The sequence below is a fragment of the Strongylocentrotus purpuratus genome, unplaced genomic scaffold (assembly GCF_000002235.5).
Source record: "Strongylocentrotus purpuratus isolate Spur 01 unplaced genomic scaffold, Spur_5.0 spur5_scaffold_2, whole genome shotgun sequence".
In the NCBI taxonomy this organism is placed as follows: Eukaryota; Metazoa; Echinodermata; class Echinoidea; order Camarodonta; family Strongylocentrotidae; genus Strongylocentrotus; species Strongylocentrotus purpuratus.
This window is the reverse complement of record NW_022145605.1, coordinates 40,740,045-40,763,348: the sequence shown is the minus strand read 5'-3', so window position 1 is coordinate 40,763,348 and position 23,304 is coordinate 40,740,045. Positions and strand designations below refer to the sequence as shown.

Here is a 23,304-nt window from a genome sequence, read left to right as displayed (position 1 = left end):
TCATTTGTTGGGTCTAATGATTATGTCGCTGTATTTCTTAAAGCTGCGATTATTGGTTGGAAAATTACAAAATAAGTCAATTGGTAAGTAAACCTTACAGAGGAAACAGAGGGGCAAAGGAAAATGAGATGAAGAAAAAGAGCGAAAGAAAAGAGGGGCGGACGAAAGCAATGCAAAGACAATTCCCTCACCACTCCCTAATCTCACTCAATGTAATTGTGCTCCGTTGTATATCTCTTTTTATTCTGATATATACAACTTTGTCTTCATGTAGTTTGTCTTTGTTATGTTGATGTTTCCTTCTCTTCGACATACTTCTATCATGTTCTGATTTGATATTCATGATTATCGCATTATGTCATGATTTTATTTAAATAAACAAACGGTTTGAATATGAATTGGCATCTTTGTGGACCCCCCCCCCCCCCACATTGTCTGGACCCATGCTACGCCACTGCATGTCTGCTATTGATCTTCCGAAATGATTTAATGGCATTCTAACTGGAGACTGTCATGTTTCATGTTTTCATTTCTCTTAAAATAGCTTTCACGGTTCTGTGGGCTCGTCCTAGATAGGTTTCCTGTTTATACGAATGATTTAGTGACTTAGTCTTTTAGAAAAAGGCCAATCACCCTACCGAATCCTCCTCTCTATTTGCCATCTAATAGTAATGCTCGATTATCTGGTATTACTTCTGATTTAGAAAGCTTTGATAAATATAAATAAAATTATAATCATGAATATTGAAAGTATTTCTATACATTATTTATTCGTTTTCTGACTAAATAATGTATTTCTATACATTATTTAGTCAGAAAACGAATTATTTCCATAATTTACCGGACCGAGAGGAAAACCAAGAACTAACTGGGATGGGAACATGAAGACGTGGAGAGGAATGACACTGCAAGAGTGTACTAAGATAGTCGTTCAGACCGCTTATAAATGCCACTGTTTTCTCTCACCATTTACTGGCATTGGTTTACTTTTTTTGATAGTTACATCATCGGAAGAAAAAAATATTGTTTAAAGATCAAAGCAACATGATCAACCAGTCAGGATGGCCGAGCGGTCTAAGGCGCTACGTTCAGGTCGTAGTCTACTTTGTAGGCGTGGGTTCGAATCCCACTTCTGACATATACTTTTACAGAAATGAAAAATAATAAGGAAAACTTCAAGCCGTTTGTTAAATTTTACTTTACTTTTTTTACTCTGAATAATTCTAAAAATATACACTAACCCACTTTAGGAAAGGTTGGTAGATTTTGTTAAAGGGCTATCGACAGCATTAGTCAGTTAACAAGCTACCGCAAACAAGTTAGTATTACTCTTATTGGTAAATAGTATATACACATTGGAGTTAATTGAAATCTAATTTAATTTTGTCCTTTGCGTAACAGAGACATGAATCACTACATTGAGATAAGATTATTCAGTCTCGTAAATTGGTTTGTTTAAATGAAGATTACTTTTCAAATCTAAACCTGTCTTGAATCAATATAATTGACCTATAAAGAAACGATTAAATGTTTTACAGTATTTTGCACGTCATTCGCTTTTCTATTTTGTTTAATCGTTTTTGCAATAATCCTAGAAAACTCGTTTAGCTATTACTACCTACGATTAATGTTATAATATGACAAACTTAATAGTGCGAAAAACACGCAACGGTCTAATTGGAAGAATGAATACTGTAATAATTCAAAATGTCAACAAAATAATTATAAAAATGATAAATTAAATAGTCCATTCACTGCTGCTTAGGAAAAGCAAGGACAGGATAAATTATTAAAGTACCACGGAGTGTTACAAGAAAATCAATGCATTACATTCAAAAGAACAGATTACATGTCTCATTAATCTGATCCAAGTCACAATTATCATGATACAGTAGATAAGTCAGGATGGCCGAGCGGTCTAAGGCGCTACGTTCAGGTCGTAGTCTACTTTGTAGGCGTGGGTTCGAATCCCACTTCTGACATACCTTTTAGACCTATTTTTTTAAATAATTATTTCCTTTTTAAAAATAATTTCTCATTATTACTGTCTTTATGTTTATGTTATACACCTGTATATAATATATCCTTGTTTTCCTCCACGACAACCACCTTACGTCAAGTATATCCAAAATGTTGTTAATTTTATTTTGTGTCGTTACAATCCTGTGGTAATTTGCGCAAAGTGTGCTATCACAATATATCACTGTATTGAGAGTATGTTAAGATTTTAATATGATGGAAAGCCATTGCCATAGGTTGTTCATAATTATGACGAAAGTTTATTTGATGTGTCGCAATTGTGCAATCCATCCTATTGAATATTCTGGTAAGCACGCCAATTGGGTTCATCAAAGTCAGGATGGCCGAGCGGTCTAAGGCGCTACGTTAAGGGCGTAGTCTACTTTGTAGGCGTGGGTTCGAATCCCACTTCTGACATATCTTTTAGACCTACTGTTTAAATTTTCCCTTTTATAATTTCTATCATTATTGTCATATTTGACACCTCTTGTCAATTATATCCAACTTTATTTCATTTTCCTGTTCGATTGTTTATTTCATTTTATGTTATTGTTGTTATAATCCTGTGGTAATCACAAGGTGTGCTATCACACCGTATGTTTAAGGTATTGAAAGTATGTTAAGAGTATAATATGATCAAAAGCCATCGCAAAAACATACATAGTGAGTCAGGATGGCCGAGTGGTCTAAGGCGCTACGTTCAGGTCGTAGTCTACTCTGTAGGCGTGGGTTCGAATCCCACTTCTGACATACCTTTTAGACCTATTTTTTTAAATAATTATTTCCTTTTTAAAAATAATTTCTCATTATTACTGTCTTTATGTTTATGTTATACACCTGTATATAATATATCCTTGTTTTCCTCCACGACAACCACCTTACGTCAAGTATATCCAAAATGTTGTTAATTTTATTTTGTGTCGTTACAATCCTGTGGTAATTTGCGCAAAGTGTGCTATCACAATATATCACTGTATTGAGAGTATGTTAAGATTTTAATATGATGGAAAGCCATTGCCATAGGTTGTTCATAATTATGACGAAAGTTTATTTGATGTGTCGCAATTGTGCAATCCATCCTATTGAATATTCTGGTAAGCACGCCAATTGGGTTCATCAAAGTCAGGATGGCCGAGCGGTCTAAGGCGCTACGTTAAGGGCGTAGTCTACTTTGTAGGCGTGGGTTCGAATCCCACTTCTGACATATCTTTTAGACCTACTGTTTAAATTTTTCCTTTTATAATTTCTATCATTATTGTCATATTTGACACCTCTTGTCAATTATATCCAACTTTATTTCATTTTCCTGTTCGATTGTTTATTTCATTTTATGTTATTGTTGTTATAATCCTGTGGTAATTTGCACTAGGTGTGCTATCACACCGTATGTTTAAGGTATTGAAAGTATGTTAAGAGTATAATTTGATCAAAAGCCATCGCAAAAACATACACAGTGAGTCAGGATGGCCGAGTGGTCTAAGGCGCTACGTTCAGGTCGTAGTCTACTCTGTAGGCGTGGGTTCGAATCCCACTTCTGACATACCTTTTAGACCTTTTTTTAAAATAATTATTTCCTTTTATAATATCTCATTATTATTTTCATATTTTTATGTTCATAATAGTTCCTTGTTTGCCTCCGCAACGACCACATTATGTCAAGTATGTCCAACTTTATTTCATTTTTCTGTTAATTGTTTTGGTATTATATTTTCTTTTTGTTATAATACTGTGGTAATTTGCGCAAAGTGTGCTCACAATATATCACTGCATTGAGAGTATGTTAAGATTTTAATAGGATGGAAAGCCATTGCCATAGGTTGTTCATATGACAAAAGTTTATTTGATGTGTGCAATTGTGCAATCCAACCTATTGAATATTGTAGTAAGCACGCCCTATGGGTTCATCAAAGTCAGGATGGCCGAGCGGTCTAAGGCGCTACGTTCAGGTCGTAGTCTACTCTGTAGGCGTGGGTTCGAATCCCACTTCTGACATATGTTTTAGACCTACTGTTTAAATTTTTCCTTTTTATATTTTCATGTTATATAATTCCTTCTTTTCCTCTGCAAATGTCAAGTATATCCAATTTTATATCATCTTCTGGTAATTAGTTATAAATGTATTTTTTTTCTTCGTTATAAGACTGTGGCAATTGGCTCAAAAAATTGCAAATAAACCTATAAATTACAATACATATGAAATACACATTGGGAACAGAGATATAGTACTGAGCGAGGCGGGAAGATTCGCCGGCAATTCGCTCGAAGATGTCGTTGACGAAGCTGTTCATGATGACTATGGCCCGACTGGAGATATCACTATTACACTTGATATTTTAAGGTATTGACAGTATGGTAAGATTATGATATGATCAAAAAAGAATTGTCATTTAATTTTCAGTGTGCTAACACTATAACACTGTATATTTGAAGGTAGTGTAAGTATGTTAAAGCCCCTCTAAAGTGTTTGGAGCCCCAAATTCGCTATACAAAAATCAGTGGCAAAGATTTCACTTAAGTTGTGTAATGATATGAAAGAGGATGTCATTATTTTAACACTCAACTCTGCGAGAAGTTTCAAAACAAATGTGTTTGAAGATGAATATTGATGAAAGAATACAAAACTTGGGTTTTGTGTTGTACGCTGAAAACCTAAATGTTGTATTCTTCCATCAATATTCGTCTTCAAACACATTTATTCTGAAAATTCATGCAGAGTTGAAATAATGACATCCTCTTTCACATCATTATACAATTATTGAAGTGAATTGTTGCCATCTATTCTGTTGGGCTCCTCGCAAAAGCACATATCGCCAGTCAGGATGGCCGAGCGGTCTAAGGCGCTACGTTCAGGTCGTAGTCTACTCTGTAGGCGTGGGTTCGAATCCCACTTCTGACATACACTTTTACAGAAATGAAGATTTATAAGGAAAACTTCAAATCGTTTGTTGAATTTTACTTTAAACATTTATCTCAAAATATGTTTAAACATATACACCCCCTTATGATTGGTCTCCATATGTTTACCCTGATTAATGAAATACAATCAAGACTTGTAATATCTATTTCCAAACATATTACGATATTTTTAGTCAGAGGGAGAGATAGAAACGGAAATACTAACGGATGGTAAAAACGTAAGAGTTGAAAAAGAAATAGCTCCTAAAAATACTCCTACCCTTAAAGGTAAAGACCAGTTATGGGCATGCGATTGCATTGTGAAAGAAACGTTGTGGAATCGATCAGAAAAGGTTGATCATCTAGCATCTAGCATCTGCAAGGTTCTGGAATCATCAAAATGATAAGAAATTTGGCCCATTCTTCGTAAAGTTACAAGCCCTATACACAGAAAGATGTATATGGGACTACCCTATATCTCTCACAGACCACGAGAGAAACAAATTTACCAAATATATGAATTAGTAGGCGGTTTCCCGGCAAATTTTTTATCATCATGTATTAGTCAAAACATATTCTTTCACATGATTGGTAATGAGAGCTTCCATTTCATTTTTTGAAATTGGGGTGTTTCCAATACTGGTCTTTACCTTTAACAAACAAAAAGGACGAGGAACGTATGGTGGCGTACAGAGCGAACGTGGATATTTACCTAGATAGTACTCTTTTATAATTAATAAATGTATTGTTTCAAATCAGAATTAAAAAAAAGCAGTTTGTGAAGGACATTGACATAAATATAACAAAAACATAGTAATGAGTGGTATATTATTAGATAAAATGCTTAGTGGAGTAATGTTGATAAAAATCGATCAGCGTTATATTTACCTTCTGCATTGAGTGTTACTCTGTCTTTATAGAGGTCGGTAAGGAAGAGACTGTTGACGAGGGTTGATTTACCAAGACCAGTTTCACCTGTTTATAGGAAGGGAAAGCAGATGAAAAGACGCTTATGTATTCATCTGGCTTATATACACAATGTTAACATGATCGTGGACGTAGTTTTTTCTTCTTCTTCTTCATATTTTATAATATTAGATCAAATTGTAAAGAAAAAAAATCTCTGAAAATTTTACTGAAATCAGAGAAGAAACCAAGGTTTAAGAGGGTGTTGTATCATATTCTCTTCTTGATGAGTTTCCCGTCTCCTTTTTGTTCTAACTATCTCTCTCTCTCTATCTATCTCTCTCTCTCCCCCTCTCTCTCTCTCTCTCTCTCTCCGTCCCTACCTCTCTCCCAGCCAACCTCCCGCTCTCTCTCACCCCGAGTCCCTCCCTCCCCTCTCTATCTCCGCTCTTTCTCCCTATCCCTTTTTCTTCTCTTGTTTCTAACATTCGATAGGGGGTAACCCCCGCATCAACACTACTACAAATGATAATCACTTTATCAGAAATGTTGTATGAATAACCCGAATATCATAGGCATCATGCCTGGAGCTAGATGATTAAACATAATTATATTTATTTCATGTCTCGTTATGAATTTCCAAAAGTTGATCATATCTCTAATTCGTATGACTAGGGCTATAATAATAGACAAAGCTCAAGTAAAATACTTCATATTTGTGTTTATCAAAATGGGGACTACTTTACGGTCAAGTGCATCAATATAAGAAAAGCCCCGTAGGGGAGAGGAAATGACCGGTTCCCCGAGAAGAATTACTGTTGTTTTGAGTCATATCATGTCTATGGTCATATTCAACAAGAATTTTTCAAAGAAATGAGGAACAAAGCAAATCCCACTTGTATTCATACTATTCAAAGTGACAGGTCGGTGGAAAAATACAACCACTACGGTCATTTGAATAAGAATATTTTGTACAAAAGCAACCCGTACAAAAACAAGAATTCAGATTTATATTTCATTCAGATTCAGATTTGATAAGCAATGATAAACAGAAATGTGTCAGGCAACCATTGAATTGAAGCTACACAAGTCATATCCAACATTGATAACATTTCTCATGGTACATATTTTGAGGAATTGTGGCGTTGAGTTTGGATAACTGTGTGCCTTGCATGCATGGACAGTTGAAGTAAATTGTGTGATTTATTCGATGACTTAAAACGATCTAATTCAACTGAGAGTTAATATCAAGAGAAATGCCTTTCATTTGATCGAAAACTACTTCATTGTCCGTTAGGGAGCCAGTTAATATGCCTCGGTATTTTAATGACAACTCTATTTTGAGATATTTTCTACGCAGATGGATGGGAGTTATGACCCAGAGCGGATTATTCGAATTAAATATAAATATGTGCATTGTTGATTTGAACTGGACTTTAGTTTCGATTTGAGAGCATCGTAGTTCAAAAAAGGTATTATAACTTCAAATACGATTTGAATTTATCGTAGTTTGGCATTAGCTTTGACGTTGAATCTGGAAAAAAGTGTAAGATTGATTTAAAATTCGTTATAGCAAATTTTTACATCTGTATATGATCGTTACTTTCTTTTATGACCGTGTATAACGCTTTGATAAAAGTAATACTATGAACATCATTTCTATTGTCATCATAACTCTCTCTCTCTCTCTCTCTCTCTCTTTCTCTCTATCTCTCTCCTTTATATCTCTCTCCCCCTTCTCTCTATTTCTCTCTCTCTCTCTCTCTCTTTCCCGTAATGATGTATACAAAAGGCCCATTACTATATACAATGGGTTCCGTTGAAACAGGTAACAGAGGAATTCAAATCATTTAACACATTAGACATGATATACAGAGAAGAAACAACGTGCCAATTTGTAGGGGAGAGAAGGGTAATTCCCCTCGAGGATGTAAATGATGATAGGTAGTTTGAGAAAATAGACATACCTACGTGATACATACTAGATATACCTGAAAATATTATTTTCCTGAATGAAAATCAAATGTGTACCCAAATATGAAGGTAGAGGTATATCGATATACATGCTAGCATGTGTAACTTTATATTGACAAAAATATGTCTTTATGCATTTACATAATTGTTCCGAACAGCCTATAAGACGACTTAATATTTTGTATTTATCTGTTTCTCGAAGTTCTACATCACACAATTCATAATTAACGTGTACATGTAGGCCTGAGGTTCCAAAGTGCAGGCCATATTTGCGGTCAGTATATATACTATCTCAAAATGTGTAAATATCGTTCATATATAGCGAGTAAACGTTGCGGTGCTCTTTGTACTCTGCGAACAAATAAGGAATGTAAGGAATTTGGAATACCACAAATATTTGTGATAATAGTAATGATGCGTTGAAACTTCTGCCCAACACAAAGGGGCATGAGGCGAACAAAGTGTTTCTGATTGTTTATTTATTCTAAATTATTTTGCCAAGTAAATCTGTTATATTTTAAAAATGAACTGCAAGTTGTGACTGATATCTATAAATGTATGTTCTTATCATATTTTGAATGGCCAAGAATATCGTTTTGAAATTCTGCATGTATATATATATTGGGAAAACAAGTTGAGAGGTGGTTCAGATAAAAGAGCTGTTTTAATCGTGATACACACATTTGTACATCGTATATTTTAATCTTCGTAATCACGGCAACATACTACACTGTCTTTTGCTAGTGTTTTTCATCTTAAATATTTTTAAATATTTGTTATTAGGGGGAATGCCGATCCAAATGTACCTATTCTACGAGAAGACTACTGTATATAACAAGTCCTATTTCAGTCTACCCTGCAACTAGTAAATATATGTAATGAATATCATGATCAACGTTATCAAAGCCCCTTCGCATAGCCCCTACCCCAACTGGTAAATGACATGCCTTATGTAATTGATATCTATGACATGTATTAATTTAAACTCTTGTTCACCCGCTTGTTGTTGTGTTAAGTTTCCAAGTTCAAGGAGCCCATCTTTCAGTGTTGTATTCAGATATTTACAGATGGGACCGAATCGGCGTACCATAGATGAAAACCCCAAGTTTTACTAGATCATGCTGGAAATGTTTAAGCCCAATTTATTTAAGCCCAGTTTATTTGTAAATGTATTAATTATTAATTATTATCTAAGTCTAAAATGGGGGGCGGGGGCGGGGGTATACACCGGCTGGTCTTCTTTACTGGATACACAACCGTCTTTCTAAAATGTAATGATGAACCTAGTTTTTTTTTTTATATCCTGCCCCTCTGTCCCAACCCTGTGACGAGTTTTGTCTCATAAATAGAGGCTGAGATGTCCCAAGTACATTCATTCAGTAACCTCCTTGGTTTTCTCTCCACCTCAAGTCTTCCAGGTATCTTAAAAGATAACCCTGGATGTTTGACATTGGTGGAATATGATGGATGTACCGCAGCTGATGCGATGCCGTCACGTATATCATATCTCGCCTGCCAAGGGTGTATAGATACCAAACTCATCATGCTCATCAAGTGTAGATGAAATGATTATCACGTGGAGTGTGTTGTAGCTCAACCACATGGGGGGGGGGGGGGCAGCCCATGCAAATGTGACGACGAGTTGAACATAAATACATGTAATACGCTCTACTTGTCAACTTAATTACTAGTCAACGATTAATAAGTCAGGAGAATATTAAACATTAAAAGCGATTACAAGATATCGTAATACCCATTTTGTTTATCAAATTAGTGTCCCCTCAAAATGGGATTCGGGTGTAACCAATAGTAAGGGGCTAGTCATTAACACAATAAAAAGTTCACAGTCTATTAAGTTATCATTGCAAAATTAGATTGACTTTGAACAAAACTAACTCTGAATTGTCGCCTAAATGAACAAAGTATTCCCTACCACCACCACCACCACCACCACCACCACCACTGCCACCACTACTGCCACCACAATCACCAAAACCACCACCACCACTGCCACCACCACTGCCACCACCATAGCCACCAACACCACCAACACCACCAACTCCACCACCACCACCGCAACCACCACTGCCACCACCACTGTCACCATCACAGCCACCACCACCACCACCACTACCACCACAACCACCACTGCCACCAACACTACCACCATCACCACCACTGCCACTACTACCACCACCACTACCACCATCATCATCCTCAACACATTCACCCCCCCCCCAATCCAATCAAAATCCTTGGGGCCCGTTCAACTTACCGACCACCATAAGAGTGAACTCGAATCCTCTCTTGACCGATTTCCTCTGCATCTGTTCTGGGAGGGTGGCGAACCCAACGTACTCCCGTCCCGATTGACCCTGGAAAGATATCATAAATATAAGATTAATTTAATAAAAATCAAATTATGTCAATGGAATAGGCAATGCAACTGGTGGAATGGAAAATAAACTGTTTGTTAGTTCTTTATTTCATATAATGTCAATAACTAGAGAATTAGAAACACTTTATTACAGTTCGAATTTTTTTTCTTCTTCATATCTGTTGATAAAAACAAGATAGATCCAGTATTTTGAAAAGTGATGTGCTATTGATATACGAAGTAAGATATGCGTCTGTAGATAGAAATGAAGGGAAAGAGAGTTCCGTCGAGGATCAATAGCCCTCAACATGATCAAAGTACAACTATTAAAGGACAAGACCAGTATTGGAAACGCCCCAATTTCAAAAAATGAAATGGAAGCTCTTATTACCAATCATGTGAAAGAATATGTTTTGACTAATACATGATAAAAATTTTGCCGGGAAACCGCCTACTAATTGATATATTTGGTAAATTAATTTATCTACATGGTCTGTGAGAGATAAACGCACGTGTCGCGCACGTGTGCGTTTAGTCCCATATACATCTTTCTGTGTACAGTGCTTGTAACTTTACGAAGACTGGGCAAAATTTCTTATCATTTTGATGATTCCAAAACCTTGCACTACACACCAATACTTATATGCTAGATGATCAACATTTTCTGATCGATTCCACAACGTTTCTTTCACAATGCAATCGCATGACCATAACTGGTCTATACCTTTAAGCTTTCTCACCTGACTGAGATATTAGCCTTATGTGTCTTTGATTGGCTTCTACTCATTCAGCCGAAATGGAGAACCCAAATAGTGCAATAGCTTCTTTGCGATATCCTTTGATATTGAAAGACATCGTCTACGACCTCTGAAAATGTGAGGCAGAAGTCAGTATTTGCCAACAACAATAGAGTCTTCAGTAACGATTCATCCTATTATTTCAGAAATACGATTTTAGAATGGCAGACAAATTCGAAATTATATAGAATAAAATATAGAAAAATCACCAATTACGTCTCGAGTCGTTTACACAATTTTATCTTTGTGATGTTTGTGATCATTTTCGCAGAACTGTTAACATCCAGCATCTCATCATTTGAGATTGAAGGGGAAAATGTGTATAGCTATTCGAGCTGGAGCGGAAATAATTTTTCTTACAATATAAAAAGTTCATTCAAATTGTTAATGGAGTAACCCATATTCGTATTGTTGCATTCAATTGTAATAATTCTAGCTGCTATCAGACTATGCCCGCTGAAGTACGATTAAGTATCAACATAATTTGCTCTCTCTCTCTCTCTCTCTCTCTCTCTCTCTCTCTCTCTCTTTCCGTCTCTGTCACCTATTGTTTGTTATTTGTTTTGGTCTGTCTATTTTTTTTCATTCTATCTGACTGTCTCCCCGTTCTCTCTCTCTCTCTCCCTCTCTCTCTCTCTCTCTCTCTCTCTCTCTCTCTCTCTCTCTCTCTCATCCCTTTCCCAGCTCTTTCAGGTTGACATGGTTTGGAAGTGTGATGATGACAACTGGAACGCAATTCCCTTTGAGGAGCGGACGCGTTAGGAATCAATGGGGCGTGCCTTTCTCAACTTGATCTTGATAAACCGGTAAGGTGTGATCGAAAGGCTACCCAATATAGCTGTAGGGGAGGTTATGCGAACAGACAGGGGCGTATCGGGGGGTGGGGGGGGGGCACAAGGGGACACGTGTCCCTTTTCCAAACCCATGCAATCTGGAATACACAAACAATGTGCCCCTTTCAAATCTTTGACCCAAAGGGAACCTGAAATATGACCCCCACCCATGTTAGAGATGTTTGGAAATCGCGTTCCGTCCCCTTACAGAATCATGGATCATGGATGTTAAAATGTCACAAAGAACCCCTCCACCGTTTATACTATCAAATTAAGAATTTCCGTATTCCAATATTATGGAGGCCAAGACTAAAGTCTGTGTATATTTACATACCCTGAAAAATCAAGTGCCGAAGAATGAAACAATTTCAAAATATATGTAGAAGATTTAACACTTTTCGCTTGCTGAATGCAACATTATTTGTGTGGCATCCAGTAATATTGAGAAAAAGTTACATTACGTATACGATTTATTAAAAAAACGTCACTCCTAGCTCGGCCCCCTTAAATTTAGAATCGACCGTCAAGTTTTTGTGCTGCATGTCGAACGTCAGTCTTCATCAAAAGTCCTGTAAATCATGTGGCAATCCTGGTTCTCTTGCACATTCAAAGAGGTGCGTGTGGGCAACAACTTCTGACATATTGAGAACACATGTCAGGTCATGTAAATGACTCGCACTGCATGAACAACCACGGTGAATGAACTTATATCGTCTTTGCTTCTCAGTTTTCTCATCCGGTCTTTACAATGTAAAGTAGTTCAGTAACAATAAAATCATATCGTCAATAAATGTGCCTTTGGGAAAACTGGATCTAAGTAGGGTCACATCATACTCAGTAGTAATATTTCATTCAACCGAACTACCTGTCCTCAATAGCCCTAAGGATAATGAATATTTCAAAGGATTATTTGAATTAAAACAAATACACGGTGCAATGGGACATGTAGCATCGTTGAACAGCACATACAAAATGTGTATGATTCAAAATTCTAAAGCATAAACGGTGAATGTGTTTAAGATTTCGGTGGAAAGCGTTTTATAAGCACCGTTTTTTTTAATGGTATTATTTGGTAAGGGAGAATGCGCCGGCAAAATTGTCACAAAATATACAACTAGCACAACAACACGTTGCTTTTAAAATTATCATACAACTCGGGTACGAAACACATTCCATTACTTCATGATAAGACACGTGTAGATTGACGAATTTTTGTCATTTTCTTAATCTATGTCATTGTGACTCTATCGCTTTAAATTATCAGAAAAGCACATTTCATCCCCATGAAAATTTAAGAAGTTTTATAGGGTTTTGTTACAGGTATGCAGTACTGTCTGGGAACACCCAACATAATAAGATTTCAGCAAACTTTACGGTAGTGATACACACCTGTGGTGTTTGCCAGACACCAGATAGGAAAGATAATCGAATTCCATGTAGAGTTGAAAGTCCACATTGTTATATTCATTGTAAGAAAGCAGGGCTATTTCATCTCGGACTCTGATACAAACACCAGGAAGTGAGTGTTCAAATTGATTTGCGAAACTCAAAAGAGTTTAAAAAACTACTATTTAATGATCTACGATGTGCAAAGGAAGAAAAGCATTTATTAGACGTTTGCCCCATTCGTCAACAGTCTACTCTGTGTACGTCATGCAAAATGCTGGTTTACATATATACTGCTAAATCCGTATAAATAATAAGCGATAAAAACTTCTCATGAAGAGATGGTTTTGAAATTAACTCATATTTTATCCTCACAACAAAATTGTCAAATTTAAAGGAGATGGATAGCAAAAGTTGTGAAATAAACTGTCCGGAAGTTTGATTATAAAGTACATTATTGATGTATACTTTGAAGTTTTGGAATGATCAAAATGAAAAAAAAAAAATTAAATCCAATCTTTGAAAGTTTGGACCAAACGTTCCAGCTATTTTTTCTCGAATAAGATGGAATGTGAAGAGCCATCCTATTCGGGGATAATTTCTGTTATGATCACAATGAAATTCTTCATAAACTGGCACAAAAAAGATTGTAGCTGTTTCGTTTCATTTTTACAAGAACTCAACCTTCTCTTTAAGGGGCCTTCGCCAAATCTTTATATTCCCATCAGATTCTTATCTATGTTTATTTACTAAGGACAAAATCGATTTAATTCGACAATTCCTCTTTAAACACCCATTGTCTAATGTCAGCCTTGTATTCCTGGTATCGAATTGATCCTATTTGTCTGGGTCAGCGCCTTCGTGAACTCCAACGAAAATCATTGTTTCAATATATTTTAGTCGGAACCAAATTGCTTCATGATGATGTGAAGCAAGCACACATCCTGTAGTTATGTACAGTTGACTTGACCATGGTTGAGGACACAGGTTCCTAATTCTACGAGCTTTGGGAGGTGAAGGCCGCATAGACGGATTCGTATACTCAATGCAGTATACAAAATCTTCATGGAAATGTCACATATTTTTATCCGTTTTTCAACTTACTAACCACTAATTGAGTGCCTTTTAAAAACCAGTCGACTCGTGATCCTAAATTCATGAAAATCATAGTATTTCATATGTACTTATACACAATATCGGCCTACATTTAAAAAATAAAAATATCCTCTGTAAATCTGGTATACCTCAAATAATATATTTTTAAATCGAGTATGCTCATGCTATATCTGAAGATATATGTGTGTGCTTTTATGCCACTTCTGTTTTCAAATGCATGTTGCGACCCTGTTGCGACCCTTATACGATGTGTAAATAATTGAAATGTTAAGACTCTTAGTTAAACATGTTTCCATGAGAAATATTGGGCAAACTATCTAGTGGAATATGGTCATATTTTGCCCTTACGTCTTTACTGTTGTCAAAATATACCAAAATATGCAGCACTGGAGTCTAATTTTTTTGTTGACATGCAACAATATTATTATGTACGATGCTGTAGTGTTCTATTAGTACAGGTGTGTGCACTTCAAAACGAAACGAGCCGTTATATTCATCGGTCAATGGATTCAGTATTATCCTTGTACTTTGTGTGGTTATAAGCTTCCTTTCAAGGGCTTGTGTATCTATTCTCTGATGCATCCTATAATCTTACTGAACGTAGGCAAGAAACAATCTCGTAGAACTACACCATATATCGTTATTAGTACATGCTACCCTTATTACAGACCGAAAGTGCCTCAGATTTGCATCCCATCCCCAGGCAATGCACGAACACGCGCGTACGTGCTACTATCATTTACAAAGTAATTCGTCTTCATTTAGTTCGTTCTGCTGGAATTTACGTGAAGGGGTTATATAAGGGTGAGTAGCTAAGCACTAGTAGGGCCTCTTTGAAAATAGGCTTTACATTACATAATAGAGAGTAATGGGAAAAGGGGGAAACAAAGTATCTTAAAGCCACTTTAAAAGTTCTTTCTTATGAAGAAACTTGGATAAACAGTCATGTCAATGGCCTTTAGAAAGTACTGGCTTTTGCTTTCTAATCGGTTTGAACGAAAACGTTGCGCTTATAACCAACGCAAAATTCTTCGATGACATATTCAACGAGCGCATTAAAGTTCAAACTAAGAAGAAAAAAAATAGTTGGTGATAACAATCAAATTTGACTGATTGCCATATAACGCTGAACTCAATGACAACAACAATGTCATGTAAACAACATTAATGAATCATACTTGATAACATTGAGTGAAGTCAAACCTCAAGTATCATGGCGGCAGTCATAACATGAAAACTGAACAGGAAATGTTCAATTTCTGACAGTTCTGACATTCACAAAGTCAAGACATTGGTCTAATCTCGCAGACTCTAATTACCTCTCCTTTTCTAGAACAAAAATCCAACCTTCAATTTCCTTCGATTAGGCCCAAATACAGAGTTGATATTAACTATTGATGATTTATTTTTCTTGTTGTTTTAGTGAAATGATTGAAAAAGCTATATAAATACGAAACGTCTAGAAGAAGTAGTAGTAGTAGTAGTATAGTAGTAGTATAGTACAGTAAGCCTATTAACGATAAAATAGAAAATAAAATGTTTGAGAGAAAAGACTACTTCCATGTTGGACTATGTTGCATTGTACACAGATGTATTTATCAGTGTTTGCATTATTATCCTAGATAAAGACATTAATCTTTTAAATCTTTTCCTTTCAAGGTAGTGTTTATTTTAGAGTGATTTCAATCCTTTGCAAGGAAAGATTGTATGCACAACAGACCAGTAATCACATAAAGCATGTCATGCTTGCCACAGACAAACCAGTTAATATACACTCTGAACAATCAAAATGTGAAATCAACATTTAAAAGCTTCAAAGAGTAATAACATTTTTTCCAAATCATTGAAAATGGTCGATTTACACTTTTAAAATGCTGGATTTTAAACTTGAACTAATGATTCTTTTCGAACTATTTAAATGGTGAATTAACATTTGAGCTTTTTGAATGTAAGAATGACGACAAAGTTTAAAATTGTAAACGTATCAATTATACCGAATAATACCTTGTATACCGGGAGGGGAGACCCGAGGGCCACAGTGGTTTAGATTGCTTTTCCCCTCCCAGGTACATGTGACGCCAAATAATGATAATAATGATAATAATGGTAATTTGTGTAGTTTTCATTAGAAAATGTAGTATTTCTTCTCGGCTGGACAAACTCGTATAAACTCTATATTATCAGTTATAATAATCATGCATAGCACAAGTGGAAGAACTAAACACATTTCCTTTCACGAGTCCACCATAAGTATTTTTTAATGTGAGTTATTTTCTCCTTGTTACTGGCCTAACATATAAAATGAACACAATTTATATCGCCATGGCCAGTGCTATATGAATAATCTGAACTTTACATTTACACCGATTGCATGTATGCTTCATTTTGTTCATTTCATCTATTCATATGAAAATGAAATTAACTCATATTAGTATGAATGAATGAATGATTAATTGATTTAATGATCGACTGATTGATTGACTGATTGATTGATTGATTGACTGATCGATTGATTGATTGACTGATTGATTGATTGATTGACTGATTGATTGATTGATTGACTGATCGATTGATTGATTGACTGATTGATTGATTGATTGACTGATTGATTGAATGATTGACTGATCGATTGATTGATTGACTGATTGATTGATTGATTGACTGATTGATTGATTGATTGACTGATCGATTGATTGATTGACTGATTGATTGATTGATTGACTGATTGATTGATTGATTGACTGATCGATTGATTGATTGACTGATTGATTGATTGATTGACTGATTGATTGACAATAATATATCGCTCAAACTAACAATTTGTGATTTATAAATGGCCATGTTCCACATAACGTAGTGCATTTAACCTCAACTGAAATCATAGTAGGCCATACCACTATTTTCGTCCTCAGATACCGACTATCCCACGGACTTGAATAGTCACGGAATACAATACTATGTAAACACCACCCTGTCAGTAAATACTAGACACTCATACAACTCATTGTTAGTGTATATTTTCCTCTCTCTTCATACAAACCAAGAAAGAGACACATGTATGTTAACACGATATATTCATTGAAAGAAATCAACCGAATAATCATATGTCTTTCATACTTATAACGTCACAGTGAATTCTTTATTCATCAAGTCTGCAGTAACCAGGGGGAACGAAGGAAATTGCTTAGAATTAATATTCTTGCTACAATGAGCATTGTATTTTTGTAGAATGAATTGCAAAATCTAACCAAGCAGAACATTTATGATACACGCATGACGATTTTGACTTATAAGCAAATAGTAAGCCCACTCCCGAACAATAACTACCTAGTTGTTTTACATACCCGTCTAAATAAATAGGGGGTAGGTTTCCGGGGGATTATTGTCCGGGAGAGTGAGTTGTCCAGAAGTAACTGTCCATTTGGGTACTTAACCGGGTTAACTACTGCTCTATAGATCTAGTGCTATATAGATTTAGAGCCTCATTAGCCTAAATTGGCCGCCAAAATCTCGGGAGGGAAATCATATTGATTCCTACTGATATCGATCGCAGTTCGTTTATCGCCTGGTCAGTCGTATCAAGTGGGAATTAAAAGGTTTCTGTGCTTGAAATAGTGACATGAGTGAGGTATATGCATTAATGCATGTGACTCACAACACGACTATAACAGTTTGACATGCACTGAATATAGAGCTAACGTGAGCCAACTTTGTCTGGCAGCGGTTCTATTTCGGGGGTTACGAAGAACGACTTTTAGCTAAATATAGATGGGAAAAGGAGAGAACCGTGTGTCATAAATGAGATTAATTGCTGGAACGCAGTGTTATCAATTAGCTGCGTATTCTACTTAATTCTTTGGCTATATCGCATGCCCTTGACCATTAACTAATTGGGATGAGCCTGCATATTTTCGTTAAATAGACGGTATCTTATATTCAATATTGAGGGGAATGGACGAGGCGAAGAGGAGGGGAGAGGAGAGAAAGAGAGAGAGAGAGAGAGAGAGAGAGAGAGAGAGAGAGGGGGGGGGGGGGGGGGTTGAATTAAATAAACCACTCGTCCTATTGTACTTTGTCAAGCTAAACATTACGACCATCATTGTTCTGTGATGGGAGCCTCTGCCATCGAAACTCCAACGGATTGATTGACCATTCAATAATCACCCTTGACCGTCATGAGTGCAATTCACTCTTTATGATATTATAATCTTGTACGCAAATACCGAGGTGTGTGTGTGTGGGGGGGGGGGGGGCACAACAACCACCCCTCCCAGTGACATGGCATACCTCAATTACACTACAAAGAATATGCAATTATGGAATTGTGCCCCCCCCCCCGCCCCCTTTGCGAAATTCTGCACCCGCCCTTGATCTCACGTACACGTAAACGGCATTTAAATTAGTTCGTATACACATTAATTAGGGACTTTTCTTAGAACATAACCACAAATAACATGATAGGCATAAAACATATGCACACTATTTTTGTTTACTGTACATTAATGTATACTGACCTCCATTGCTTTCTGTTGAAATGTATTCCCAGAAAAACTCTAACCACAGAATCCAATAACAAGTCAGTGATATATATTCCAATATGCACGAGTTTCAATACCCTCCTTAAATTGACAACCAACAGGACGTAAAACGCAATAAAGACATCAGATGCTCAATAATATATCCTCAGAGTGCTGGCAATTGATGTAGCCAACGAACGGAAATTGAATATAGCAGGAACCCCAACAGCAATACGCAGACGACATGCAGTATTATCATCCGCAAAGTTTTGGCGTTCTCTGATTTTCAGCTGCGACCTGACGTAAACTTGGCTCAAGTCAAGCGAACATGCAATCGAAAACTGGCAATGCAACCGCAAAATTCATTTTTTGTTCAGAATAGAAAACCACACTTGAATATGACAGCAGGGTGGGAGGGACGATTCTGTCGTCTCTATCTGTGTAGATCAACAAGAGCATTTATATTCCAACTACTCCTCTGTAAAGTTGACTGAGCAAATGAGTTCATGGGGATTATTCAGACTCGTAGCGTACGCAGAGGTCCAACAACTATTATGCCTCCACAATAGTTTAATGCGTGAGAGGTTAACAGTTTTTCGAATAGTTACTTATTACGTCAAAATGAGCTGTTTCCCTTCTTTAAGTACTCACTTATGACAAGCTTATAGGTATTTGTGAGTAAACACTGCTTATGATGTCATGCTATAGCACACTTTGGGTTGTTGAGACTTGAGAGGGTTTGTGTAAACAAAGTAAGTGGCAATGTCAACGATGTTCTAAAATATACAGTCGCATTTTCATCCTCTATCATTCTGTGAACACCTCATTTAGCATTGACGAGCTAGAAAGGGTCGCGTCTACTAAATATCACCAGCGACGCAAATTATACGATTTTAACCCAAGTGTGCATGTTTGAAACGTCAATGGTGCCAAATACTGTAATTCCTATATCACTTATATTTACGTTATCGCCCATAAAGTTTGAATATTTTGTATACCTCTTTTCATGAAATGATTGTGACAATACGATAAATTCTTAAATAAAGTAAGTTTATACATGTATAGTTTACACTCTCTCGCTGTAATACATGCAGCAATGAAGTCTTTGTTTTTCCCAATTTCTGTTTTTTCCAATGTTTTTGTTCTACTGACAGCACTGCACTCGAAAAAAATGTTATAGTTAGTTTAATCTATTGTTCATTTTCTCGCAATGTCTGACAAAGCAAAGTCAACAAAAATATTATACGCTCAATTATTTCTAAAGACCTTACAATCATTATTTTTTTATGGATGGATTGGAAATCACTATGAATATACGGACTATTTGCAAGCTGGTTACGATGACTTTGGAAATGAAATTTCCATTTAAACATCAGCTTCAGAATCCTTCTATCTACCTGTACATGGTGTACCTATAATTATATTTTCAAACTCTTTTTATTCTGAAAAGTACTCTCGATGTACAAGGGAAGTGTTATCCTATCTTTATTATCGGCTTTATTTATTTAGCCCTGTTAAAATGACAATTAAATTTGTCAAAAAATTTCCTCAACATGTTTCAATCATTTCCTTGTTGTTTAAGATGCCATCTATATTGATGTCACTCTTCCTGTCATACATTAAATCCATTTATTGGCATACCTTCAAATCATACATTCCAGCCAGGTATACGTAATCGAATTGCTTATCACTAGAAGCTATAAATGACACATAATATTGCCCAAATGTATTGCATTTGGAAAAATAAACGACCGTTAGGTCATGTAGGCATGTCTCACCGCTGGTAAACAATTCCAATGAAACTACAACAGAAAAAAGGTGAAGAATAATAATACGGAACAACAATGGGACGACAAAAAAGTACGCTATAACAAACCACAGAGGTACCACTCAAAACAACACCCACATCTTTTATTGCAGTGTCGCTATTGAACTCGACATGGTCAGGTTCACGCATACAATGGACGAGGACACTAATGGCGGAGATAATTATGAGGGGCAGGGGGGCGTCCCCCTAACTGTATTGTGGAAATGAAAACAAGAGAGAGAGAGAGAGAGAGAGAGAGAGAGAGAGAGAGAGAGAGAGGGGAGGGAGAGAGAGAGAGAGAGAGAGAGGGGGGGGGGGAGAGGGGATATATAATTATATATATATATAGAGAGAGAGAGAGAGAGAGAGAGAGAGAGAGAGAGCGAGAGAGAGAGAGAGAGAGAGAGAGAGAGAGAGAGAGAGAGAGAGATGAATGAATGAATGGTGGTGGTTATTTTTAATACCCGACTGCTAAGAAAGCATAAATGCTTGTAAGTTAGCAACCAGACGGCGGACGGCTTTAGGTCCTCTCCGAGAGAATGGAGAAAGAGTGAGAGAGAGAGAGAGAGAGAGAGAGAGAGAGAGAGATAGAGAGGAAGAGATGAGAAAGAATATGGAAAGAATATAATGCGGCCCCCTATACACACCACCCCTCCCTTACTTGATTGACCTGTTCTCCCTCATCTTCATCCAAAGTTAATCCAGTGTCCCCCATGACGTCATAGCCCCCTCGATCACTGGACCCATACCATGCCGCTCAATACCATAACAGCCAGAGGGCACTATCAAATGGAAATAGTCAATGGCAGATTTGATCCATTTTAATTCATCAATTATTGTTGATTGCAGGAGAAATATTTCTGAAATGACTGACATATTTGTGATCAATAGGTTTTGACGTCATACGAATAACCATTAGAGTACGAATTCCTTGTTGTTGTGAATGTATTTCAGCAGAAGCATGTGTTGATGTCATTTACAACAACAATAGCGACAACAACAAATCATCATCTGGTATTTTATATTTTAAAGTCACAAATCTTCGCAGATTTATTCGAAATTTCCCGAAGTATTTTTAAGAGTAATATCTCTGAAAATGATTCACAATTTTTATTTAATCATCAATCGTTCCTGACGTCATGATAGAAATAGTCCTGATTGTAGTTTGAAGTGCTTATTCCTATATATGGAGTGTTCAGAGTTATTAGTTTATTAATTTAATATAGACATCATTCATCAATATAATTCATCAATAAAACAAATTAATTGATAGTTGGCACAAATAACACAATAGCACTTTGCAGCCTGCATGGTTCGATTTTTTCCTTTTCTGAAAAATTATGTATAAGAAGAAGCGGGCATGATGAGACCTAATTTACTTAACGTCACAGTGTGAGGGCGTCCCAGCTCTTTACCTTCAACTGACATTGAATCGTCGATGATTGTGTGATCACAGACGATGTCAATAATAGCTAAAATATATTGAAATCATTGCCATTGTATGATAGTATGACGTTGAGTATAGTTTCCAGCTGTCTTTTTTTTACAAGGAGAATAATCATATTGTAACTGGACATTTGGTATTAATCTATGAACCTTGTAGAAATACCAGCGAATTAAAACTGAGTCATAACAGACCTGCTGATGATACAACTATCTCGATGATGAGTGATATTTTGTGTTTTATTGTTTGGAACAGTTGCATGATTTCCACAATAGAATTTTATTGATTAAATCATCCAATTTTACAGACTTCTGAAGTCTGCCTTAAACATCAACTTTCGTAGTAACTGACCTATGATTCTCTCTCTCTCTCTCTCTCTCTGTCTCTCTCTCTGTCTCTCTCTCTCTCTCTTTTCTCTCTCTCTCTCTCTCTCTCTCTTTCTCAAACAAGTGTTTTCCCGTTGACTTCCCTGACAACTGCTCGTAGGACAATAACCCTTGGACAATATCCCCGAACGTCTACCCCTAAGTTATGTTCGTGGGTAATTTCTAAAACACTAGTAATAGCTTTAGGGATAATTGTCCGGGGATAGTTGTCCGGTGTGGTAGTTGATTGGTTTGAATAATGATGATGGACAAGACGTCTGCACTATCTCTAAAAGGGAAAAGTGGATACTTTGAAAGTCAATGTATACACAAAAATAGTAGTCTACAATCACAAATCAAACATACCCTCATTAATTAGTCTTTATTATTCAAACTGTTTCAAAGTCAATAACAGTAAGCGTGCTTTGCTATACAATTAACATGCAGGAATTTGTTAGAAATCAAAGTTAAAACAAAAATGGAAAAAATGCTAGCTACAATCGCAAGGCTTCTCTTTTCAAATCAAGTCTTAATACGACGAACGGTTGTATCTCAATTAACATTATATCTCAAGAAGAGTGTCGGTACAACTGAGCGTTCTCCATTCATTGATGCAGCACAGTATAATGCACCGTACGACCTGTGATAGGTTGTCTTAAAGGCCCACTGCACTACTTATAACTACTTGCGCCCTCTATATAACAAACTATGCCTAATCGGTGACCATTGGTCCCCCATGATCCTCTTTTCCTTATGTTAACTGAGAGCTGAGTTGATGAGATAACCACCTGTCCAGTGACCTTGCAGGGCGGTCTAATCCCTCCTATAAACTACGGCAGATAAGCTTTAAGATTTATTCTGTAGGCTT

At 36.4% G+C, this 23,304-nt stretch overlaps 1 protein-coding gene and 8 non-coding genes across 11 annotated transcripts in view; 8 read left to right on the top strand and 1 right to left on the bottom strand.

Moving 5' to 3' along the window:
- LOC105445967 (septin-2-like) overlaps positions 1-23,304 on the bottom strand; it is a 50,597-nt gene that overhangs the window by 10,341 nt on the left and 16,952 nt on the right. For 2 of the 3 annotated variants that reach the window (XM_030992456.1, XM_030992455.1), the window contains exons 3-4: positions 10,070-10,169; positions 5,803-5,889 (exon numbers count right to left, since the gene is read on the bottom strand). In XM_030992456.1, coding sequence (XP_030848316.1) covers positions 5,803-5,889; positions 10,070-10,169 — 187 coding nt within the window. Of the gene's footprint in view, positions 1-5,802; positions 5,890-10,069; positions 10,170-18,817; positions 19,357-23,304 lie in introns of those variants that run through there. The other variant, XM_030992457.1, reaches the window with a different exon arrangement.
- On the top strand, positions 1,056-1,138 carry TRNAL-CAG. The gene has a single exon. It is a non-coding gene; the product is annotated as a tRNA-Leu (tRNA).
- TRNAL-CAG lies at positions 1,900-1,982 on the top strand. Its single transcript has one exon. It is a non-coding gene; the product is annotated as a tRNA-Leu (tRNA).
- TRNAL-AAG lies at positions 2,354-2,436 on the top strand. The gene has a single exon. It is a non-coding gene; the product is annotated as a tRNA-Leu (tRNA).
- Positions 2,687-2,769, top strand: TRNAL-CAG. Its single transcript has one exon. It is a non-coding gene; the product is annotated as a tRNA-Leu (tRNA).
- TRNAL-AAG lies at positions 3,141-3,223 on the top strand. The gene has a single exon. It is a non-coding gene; the product is annotated as a tRNA-Leu (tRNA).
- On the top strand, positions 3,477-3,559 carry TRNAL-CAG. The gene has a single exon. It is a non-coding gene; the product is annotated as a tRNA-Leu (tRNA).
- Positions 3,929-4,011, top strand: TRNAL-CAG. Its single transcript has one exon. It is a non-coding gene; the product is annotated as a tRNA-Leu (tRNA).
- On the top strand, positions 4,833-4,915 carry TRNAL-CAG. Its single transcript has one exon. It is a non-coding gene; the product is annotated as a tRNA-Leu (tRNA).